This window comes from Salvia splendens, chromosome 10 (genome assembly GCF_004379255.2).
Source record: "Salvia splendens isolate huo1 chromosome 10, SspV2, whole genome shotgun sequence".
In the NCBI taxonomy this organism is placed as follows: Eukaryota; Viridiplantae; Streptophyta; class Magnoliopsida; order Lamiales; family Lamiaceae; genus Salvia; species Salvia splendens.
In genome coordinates this window covers 13,341,673-13,351,239 of record NC_056041.1, presented here as the reverse complement: position 1 = coordinate 13,351,239, position 9,567 = coordinate 13,341,673, and the positions used below count along the sequence as shown (strand labels likewise).

Sequence of the window (9,567 nt, the reverse complement as noted above, 5' to 3'; positions counted from 1 at the left end):
GAAAAATTAAAGAAAAAGTGAAATGAATGCATCAATAATTCATATACTATGATCAATTTCTGCATAGTTTTCGACAAACAAATTGCATTCAAGTACATTCCATTTTGAGGAAACTCTTGTACTAGTAGTTGGTATGGTTTTAGACCCTCACAATGTTTTAGATAAGCCCACTCTCCTTTCACTCTTTTAAATCTTGTGATGTTTGTCTTCACGAAGTTTGCTCTTTATATACCATATAATTTGATCTTGTATTTTTCTTGTTTTTATGCTTTGGGTGTAGATATTTTTTCCTAGTGGGAAGTAAGCAAAATGCAAGTAAAGAAACCAATTAGGGTGTATATATTAGCAATTTCACATGTATTGATTTCATACTTTGTATAACATTTTCCTTGAGGTAATAAGTATTTGAAGTCACATTCTTACACTTGATGTAAAAAGATGGTATCCATAATTTGTGATCAAAGCTAGGTACAAAAGAAGGTGTAATTAATTAGAAACTAAGAGGTGGGATGACATTATATTCTCTTACATTTTATATATGCAGATTCTTTAAAGGTTGTAATAGTACTTTGTCTTGCTTCATTTGTGGTTCTTAACTAGACAAATCACTTAAGTTCTTCAAGATTTTCCAAGTTTATAGGCCAGCTATATCAACACCCCACCCACCCCATCCCCTAACTCTATGAAGCTTATAAATAAGCACCATACCATTCCCACTCCCTCACCTCAAACAATACTACTACTCCTTTTCTCGTTTCTTCCTATTACCAATATAATTTTTTCCCGAATTCATCACTTTTCCATTCGTAAACAAAATGGCATCGACCTCGATCTCTCACTCGGGCAGCAGCAGCAAATGGTCTGCCCAAGAAAACAAGGCCTTCGAGAGGGCTTTGGCCGTTTATGACCAAGATACCCCTGACCGTTGGGTTAACGTTGCCCGGGCCATTGGGGGCCGAACACCGGAGGAGGTGAAGAGGCATTATGACATCCTTGTTGAGGATATCAAATACATTGAGAGTGGGAAAGTCCCATTCCCAAACTATCGGACTACAAGATGAATTAAGGTATCTATAATCAATCTCGTGTTTTGTGTTATTAGTATGTTTTGTGTGTATCTTATCTGACCACATTGATAGATAGAGTAGAGTGAAATGTGGCATTTTCTCCATCATTGTTAATTAATGAACTTGGTTGGTGATAGTGAACATGAGTAATTGATTTTGTATGTGAACAATTAGACAAAAAACTATGTTGTTATTAATAATTTGTGGTCGTAGACACTAAGGCAGGTATAGGCCAGCTTCATGCATGTAATTATATATGTAGTTCCCATTCAATTAATCTAAAATCTTGCAATTGGATTCTAGTGGTGTTGAAGTACTTTAGATTATAGAAATAATTAGTCCAATATTAGTCACGCCACGTGCAATTTTGATTTCTGTTTAGTGTTTTAACCACAATTTGAGCACGATCTTAGTTGTTTGTCTTTGCATGAATTCTCTAATATTCCATGCATGCAGAATATAGTTTACACTTCAAATCTCCTTCGTTATTTAATTCTTAAATTTTTTGGGAATAATGGGTATTATTATTTTGTGATGCAGGTAATATGAAGAGATTAAATAAGAGATGGAAGAAGGAAACCTATCTAATTGAAGCAATTATATATACGTATTTACTTTTATTTATTTTTGTACTATTTGAGAATCATATAATAGATGATGATTCTTATTTCTTGCCATTGTGGGACGAAAGTTGTCCCTATAAATAAATATTATATGTGACGTGGCATTATCAATTACATGTGATTTTCTAGCTAGTACGTACTGCAAATGCAATTCTTGTTTATTTATTACTGCATAAATGAAGGAGATCATATCATATTAAAATGTGCAAGTTCATAATTGCCAATTAAATCTAATTTTTTAAATAAAAATATAACGATTTTATGTATTCTTTTTTTTCTTCTCTCTGAGGACTGAGAGGGTTTTATTTTATTTAAGTATTGAAACACTTGTGAAGGAAAGTAGAAATTTCATAATTAGAATCTGACGTATATACGTTTGTGTGCGTGTGCGTATTCTTTTTTTAGAGCATCCACACTTAGGGTGCCCTAAAGTCCGCCCTATGCACCGCCACGTTAGCATTTTATCCTCCTTCCTTCCACCTGCAGTGGAGCGCCCTAAGCATTTTACTATTGTTTTGTTAATTAATTTAAATGTTTTCAAATATTTAAATGCAAACTTAGAAAAAACACAACGATTAACTAAGAACGGTAAAAAATTCATTGATTATAAAAAAAAGTTACACAGGTTATAATTAAAAAAATTGACTATCCTACAATATTTTAAAAAATTTCGAATTAAAAAAAAACTAAAACGCGTTGCATCGTCCGCGTCACCCATAGTGGGCGGACGATGGTGCGGACGATGTTCTATCGTCCGCGCTTCGTCCGCGAACTAAGCGTCAGGCGCGGACGACGCATAGTCCGTCGTCCGCAGAGCCACAGTGGCGGACGATAGCGCGTCCGATGCATCAGGCGCGCTATCGTCCGCCCCACTGTGGATGGCCTTACACTATCCATTAACATAGGAACACATCCGACTATGTGTACATGCATATACAATAATCATCAGTAAATAAATATTAGTGTAATATTAAAGTACAATGAGAGTAAATATGATAATATTGTGTATATAAAAATATGGTTATGCATAAGGGAAAAATAACACATTATTTAAGGAATAAAAATAACATGGTTTAGAGAAGTTAAAAACGTCATATAAAAACAAGAGAGATTCCGAAGCCAAGAGAAAGGCTCGAATTTTTGTCACATCGCTCAATCAAATCAAGTATTTGAACGTTATAGAGTATGAAATGTTTTCATGGCTTGATGGTAATAATAGTGACAAAATGATGTGCATAAAGCAAAGCATTCGGACGTTGAAGATTATTATACTACTCCCTCCTTTTTAAAAATAGGGAGGTTTGAAACGACACGAGTTTTAATGCATAATTTAGTAAAATAAGAAAAAGAGGTAGAAAAGTTGGTAAAGTAAGAGAGAGTGAGAGAAAAAAAGTAATAAAAAGTAATAGAATTAATGTTAGTGGATCTTGGGGTCCACTTTAAGGTGTTAATTGTAGTGATATAAGTAGTAAATAAATGGATGTATAGGGGTGTAAAAATTTCCTAAAATAGAAAGTTTGAAAGTTGCTATTTTTAAAGAACACGACTAAAATGGAAAGAATTGTTATTTTTAAAAAACGGAGGGAGTATATTTTTATAGCTTGATGGAAATAATAATGACAAAATGACGTGCATAAAGCAAGTGGGCGTGGACATTAGCATATAAACATTAGTTTATGAAAAAATCAAAGAAAAAACCCGCTAGAAACAAGAGAAATGAAAAGGTACAATAACCATAATTTTATTTACAGAATAGACATCATATGAAAAAATGTTTTCTCAAAAAATTAAATAAAAACATAAAACAAATATAAGAATGTGACATCAACGGGAGAAAATAACTCCAATGATTCAATCCATAACAATAATTATTTAATTAAGTTCTGTAATATGCCAAATAAAATCGTCCTTATTCAATATCGGTATATGTAATAAAGGGTCTAGAACTAATTATCTACTGTATTTTTTTTTATAATTTCCTTTCTAATGTTATTGAAGCAAAGTAACAACGATGCATGTAGTTTTCATAAAATTTTAAATGATCACATGCATAAGCCATTACATCACAATGATAAAAGTCAGGGTCCACTTACAAAATCGTCATGGTCCAACATTTGACAAACTTTTTTCAATAATTTGTAATAGTATCATGAATAAAATGACATGCTAGATCTGATGCCAACATCAAATTCGTTTGCTGTGTGGATTTTCTATAGTTCAATTATGAGCCATTGTTGAAAAACAGAATATTAGGACAAAATATGATATTTTCCTTCATAGATTATGAATTCTCAAATAGTAATAACAAGAATAAAAATGATTCTAGATAATGAAGGAAAATAAAAAATTGAGAATAAATAAGAGCATATAAGTATAAAATTGGTACCAAAAATAATATTATGAGCTATTGAATATTTGAATTCATATACCCTTTAAAGGGACCACATTTGGTAGCTCTCAAATGCTCCACGCAAAAAATTAAGCATCATCAGTAATTTCGATGAACATTCTTTGTACACTAATGAATCGCTTCACAATCAACGGGTTGTAGTACAGTTGACAACACAGAGTTGTGGTGACCTTGAGGTCACTGGTTCAGACCCCATTACCCCTGAAAGACTTTCGGCTTTAATCTGCAAACTCGGTGAAGCAGCATTAGTCGGATTCTGCCAAAGACGTGTTCGATACACCCGTGATCAAACCAAAAAAATAAATCACTTTACTTTCTTCATTCTTTGCATATATATAACAAAAGGATCATAATTAATTATTTATGCTACACTAAACACACATAATTCTCACTTAACTTAAGGATATTTAGCAATACACATAATTCTCACTTTACTTCAACATATTTAGCAATACATTAGTAACACAACCATGTTCCATGCATGATGCATCAATGACATAATTTTACTTAAAGCTGATTAATACGACCAATAACACAATTTTGCTTTACAATATCAGATGATAATCAAGCAAAGACATGAAAAATTCCTAACAGAGAAATTCAATCAGTTCTGCAGATTATCAGGAGACTGAAAAAATAAGGAATTAACCTGTGAAATTATTTTCTTTAGCTGGACTAAATTAATTATAATCTGAGATTTATAATTTGTATCTTGTGGGCTGATGCGCTTCGGCTTTGGGTTTTAGTTTAGGGCCTGTTGGAAAGTAATTAAAGCCCATTATGCATGTTCTGATAAAATTTACAATAATCAAATTGTGATAAATTGATAATAATAATAATAATAATAATAATAATATAATAATAATAATAATTCATAATAATAATAATAATATACTTTTGCATAGCATATCACAATACTCTATCGCCTGAATTGGATATATATGTAATAGGCAAATCAGATTTCATAAAAAAAGAATTATTTTATAGATGTAATTTATTTCAGGCTTTATTGACGCCGATTTCGATCATTAATTGTAGTATTTACAATTACAAACTAACATGAACACAAGGTTTTTCCCCGTGCTTTATATTATTTGTAACAAAAAAATGTCGATATTAATACTCCATATATGACAAGCATTTTGAAGCCATATTTGGTTACTTTTTTATATTTTATCTATCAATAATTTACGTCATAAAATAGTAATCCTCTTGTCCTCTATGAAAGTTAAGTTACTATAATCAATCGAACATATATCGCATCTTATATATTGTGTAATGCTTTAAGATTGTTTGACACTTCAACATTTATGGAAGGGAAAATGACTAGAAAAGAATATGTAAGGTGGTTTACAGTTGAGAAGTTTCCTAATTTGAGAAAAGCCATAAATGAAACGTAAAATAGTTTGGTGCAGCCAATAATACTAATAAATTAATTAACGTGTAAAAAGGACAACGTTTGTTATTAGAAATTAAAAAACCAAGAACGATTAAATAAATAGTCGGATACGGTTTGGTCAGTAGTTGAGAAACTACTCGTAGAACACAGTCGTCTGTCTACCTTTAAAATTAATATAATCCATAGTATATATCGATACATTTTCGATTAAATTTATAATTTCCTAATATTTTAAGATTTTCCATCTGCATTGAGATTATGCAGAAATTAATTTTAATTTAAAATTATTATCTGCGTGCTAACTTATCTAATTATTATCTGCGTGTTTACATATATATTTCAACCCATTTGAAAATTTGCACCGAATCATCTGATTGGATGATTATTCATCATCCCAAAATTTGATTGATTATTTAATTTTTCTTAACCGCATTAATGGTAACAAATTTATCTATTTCATTTATTATATGCAATACTTTTCTATTGATTTTTTATATAGAATAATGCTATGCGGCCACATTATGGCCATCCATAAATTAATTAAATAACAAAAAAAATTGATTTTTTTTTAAATTTTTGGTTTAATACTACTTGATTTTACTTTTATATCATCTTCATTATATGTTGCTCAACATGTTAGTGTTACTCTCTCGTAGTTTTTGCTCAACTTATTACTACTGTCATTTCTTGTTTGTTGCTCAACGTATACAGTAATTCGTGATATTAATGTGTTTTACGTAATGGGCATATAAGTATCAACTCACAAGTCCATTCACGCACATATAAGTTTATATCGGTAATTCTAATTTTTTTATACATGTAAATAGACTAAATTAACTCTTTATGGCCGGCCACATTATGGCCATTTAGCATCACTCTTTTATATATTACTCTATCTTTTACAGCTAAGATGACAAACTTTCATTTTTGGTAACTTTATTTCTCACTCCATTTAATCTTACACTCACTATTTCTCTTTCCAATTAAATAAATTAACCAACAACTCCTAAAATCTGCTATGGACTAAGAAATGTGTCAATCTTATATATCCGGGACGAAGGAGAACGATACAATAATGTTTTACCTTATTTGTGGCAACAAAGTAGACAAAGATTAATGACCACAAGTTCAAGAAAAGTTGGGTTTTCATACCAACGATTAAATTAAAATTTTAATTTATACTCAAAACGCATCAAATAAATCCAAACATTGTAGTTCACGCCATCAAATAACAGCCCTCCGCCACAACATAATTTTCAAGCAGTCTTTCATCAGCTCACACACATCCCTCTCGTCCCCAAACTCCTCAACACGCAAAAAAACCCCTCACCAATTATACCTATTACAAATGGAGTCTAAAACCCCTCATTCATTTTAAATTTTATTTTTAAAATAATACGTACGTGGACACACTATTTTTTTAATACATCTAATCCCCAACCCCTTGTAAATCAACAGTTGTATCTACTCCTTCCAAACTTCTCACCCAACACCAAAATTTTCATTTCATTATTTCATCACATTCTATTCCAGATCCATCTATTATTTTTCCATTTTCATATGTAAATTATTCCCCTCCATCATAAATACCTTACATTTGGTCACTACACACTAACACAATCATTAATTAATTTGATGGCACAACCCAATCCCACCACCGCCACCGCCGATTTCCAGCTCAGCAAGTACGTGAAATTAGGGTACCATTATTTCATGAAGCATTTCTTAGCTTTGTGCCTAATCCCTCTCATTGCCTTCACATTGCTCAAAATATCGGCAGATTTCGAGAGTTTGTATCTCAGTCTCAAGTATAATCTCGCGAGTGTTTCGATTTTCTCGGGCGTGGTGGTATCTGGGTTGATGGTCGGGTTCATGACCCGGCCCAGATCCGTTTACCTAGTCGACTACGCTTGCTACCGCCCGCCCGATAAGCTCCGGGTCGAGTTCCGCAAGTTCATGGACCACTCGCGACTCACCGGCGACTTCGACGAGTCGTCGCTCGAGTTTCAAAGGAAGATTCTAGAGCGTTCCGGGCTCGGTGAGGAGACGTACCTCCCGGACGCCCTCCACCTCCTCCCGCCGCAGCCGTCGATGTCCGCCGCGCGCGCCGAGGCGGAGCAGGTGATGTTCGGCGCGCTGGATAGCCTCTTCCGAACAACCGGCGTCCGGGCGAAGCAGATCGGGGTTTTGGTGGTGAATTGCAGCCTATTTAATCCGACACCGTCGCTGTCCGCCATGATCGTCAACAAATACAAGCTCCGCGGCGATGTGAAGACCTTCAATTTGGGCGGGATGGGGTGCAGCGCGGGGTTAATCGCCGTCGATTTGGCGAAGGACATGCTTCAGCTCCACCGCAACACCTACGCCGCCGTGGTGAGCACCGAGAACATCACGCAGAATTGGTACTTCGGCAACAAGAAATCAATGCTAATCCCCAATTGCCTCTTTCGCATGGGCGCCTCCGCAGTCCTCCTCTCTAATCGCCCCTCCGATCGGCGCCGATCCAAATACAAAATCCTCCACGTCGTCCGGACGCACAAAGGCGCCGACGACACCGCCTTCAAATGCGTCTACCAAGAGCAGGACGACGACAATCGAAATCCGAAAATCAGGAAGATCGGAGTTTCGCTGTCGAAGGATCTGATGGCGATCGCCGGAGAGGCGCTGAAATCGAACATCACGACGCTGGGGCCGTTGGTGCTGCCGGTGAGCGAGCAGCTGCTGTTTTTCATGACACTAATCGCGCGCAAAATCGTGAACCCTAAAATCAAGCCGTACATACCGGATTTCAAGCTGGCGTTCAACCACTTCTGCATCCACGCGGGGGGGCGAGCCGTGATCGACGAGCTGGAGCGGAGCCTGCGGCTGGATCCGGTGCACGTGGAGGCGTCGCGGATGACTCTGCATAGATTCGGGAACACTTCGTCGAGCTCGATTTGGTACGAGTTGGCGTACATAGAGGCGAAGGGGCGGGTGAGGAAGGGGCAGCGGGTGTGGCAGATTGCGTTCGGGAGTGGGTTTAAGTGCAACAGCGCCGTTTGGGAGGCGCTGCGCAATGTGGGGCCGTCCCCCGATAGCCCGTGGCTCGACTGCATCCACCGTTATCCGGTCGACTTGGCCCAGTGACGGGGAGTCCTATATTTGAAGTTATGTTTTTCTAAATGTTCGGATTGTTCTAAGTCATGTTTGTAAAAATGGACGTGTTGAATATGTGTGCACTAGTTGTTCAAATGTAATGTGCTTTTAGTTTTAATGGTTTGCTTTTGGTTATTGCAATTGGATCTATAAATTCATAAAGTCAATTCATAAAGGCTCTCATAAAATGCATTGGCATCTTCCAAGCAAAATTTTAAAAATGATCACCTAACACTATTCAAGATCACAACGATGCATTATTATAAGAGGAATAATGAAATAACATGAAAAATACTAGGAAACCATATAAATTACAAAACAAATTAAATTAAAATTTAAAATTTTTAATTATAGGAGTAATATAAGTATATGATTTAAAAATATTAAGGGCCATAATAGTAGTAGACAACTAATACTCTCTCCGTTCCATGTTAATTGAGTCATTTTTTATTTATTTTGGGAAATTCCAAAATAATTGAGTCATATTTAATTTTAGCAAAAAAGTACATCGAAACTGATTTACTTTCCTTTTTAGTTTGTCTCACTCGTACTTGTGCGCAAGATAAAATTACTAGCGGGTGATATTTAAAAAATACTCCATTGCCATACTCTATAAGCTTTTGCTCCATTGCAGCGGATCATATCTGTTGCTAATATCGGCGAATGCATCCATTGCCATACTCGTTACTGAGCACACAATGCTTGCTAATCTTTACACCTACTTTTTTGCACCAAAATGTATCTAATGGGTCCTGTTTTAAACGACAAGTGCTCTTTATTTATGAAACATACAGACTATCGTTGTATTTAATCTGTCCTTGAAAGTTCATTTTCTCTGAAATTATTGTTTGTACACATACTTTTTATATGCTCCATAATTAGTGATTAATTAATGTATGATTATACCAAAATATAATTTAGTATTGAGTTGTA

The 9,567-nt window shown here is 35.1% G+C and overlaps 1 protein-coding gene across 2 annotated transcripts; it reads left to right on the top strand.

Moving 5' to 3' along the window:
• The first annotated feature begins 6,747 nt into the window (after positions 1 to 6,747).
• LOC121753149 (3-ketoacyl-CoA synthase 4-like) lies at positions 6,748 to 8,765 on the top strand. Of its 2 annotated transcripts, XM_042148344.1 has the most exons (2): positions 6,748 to 7,184; positions 7,280 to 8,764. In XM_042148344.1, exon 2 carries the CDS (start codon positions 7,360 to 7,362, stop codon positions 8,623 to 8,625), a length of 1,266 nt encoding a protein of 421 aa, XP_042004278.1. In that variant the 5' UTR covers positions 6,748 to 7,184; positions 7,280 to 7,359; the 3' UTR covers positions 8,626 to 8,764. The 2 variants fall into 2 exon arrangements, with proteins under 2 accessions (XP_042004278.1, XP_042004277.1); XM_042148343.1 differs by having other exon boundaries at positions 6,748 to 8,765.
• Positions 8,766 to 9,567: the final 802 nt, after the last annotated feature.

Bases quoted from the DNA above. Each gene is read 5' to 3' on its own strand.
- LOC121753149 (XM_042148343.1), top strand. From the start codon at position 7,135: ATGGCACAACCCAATCCCACCACCGCCACCGCCGATTTCCAGCTCAGC.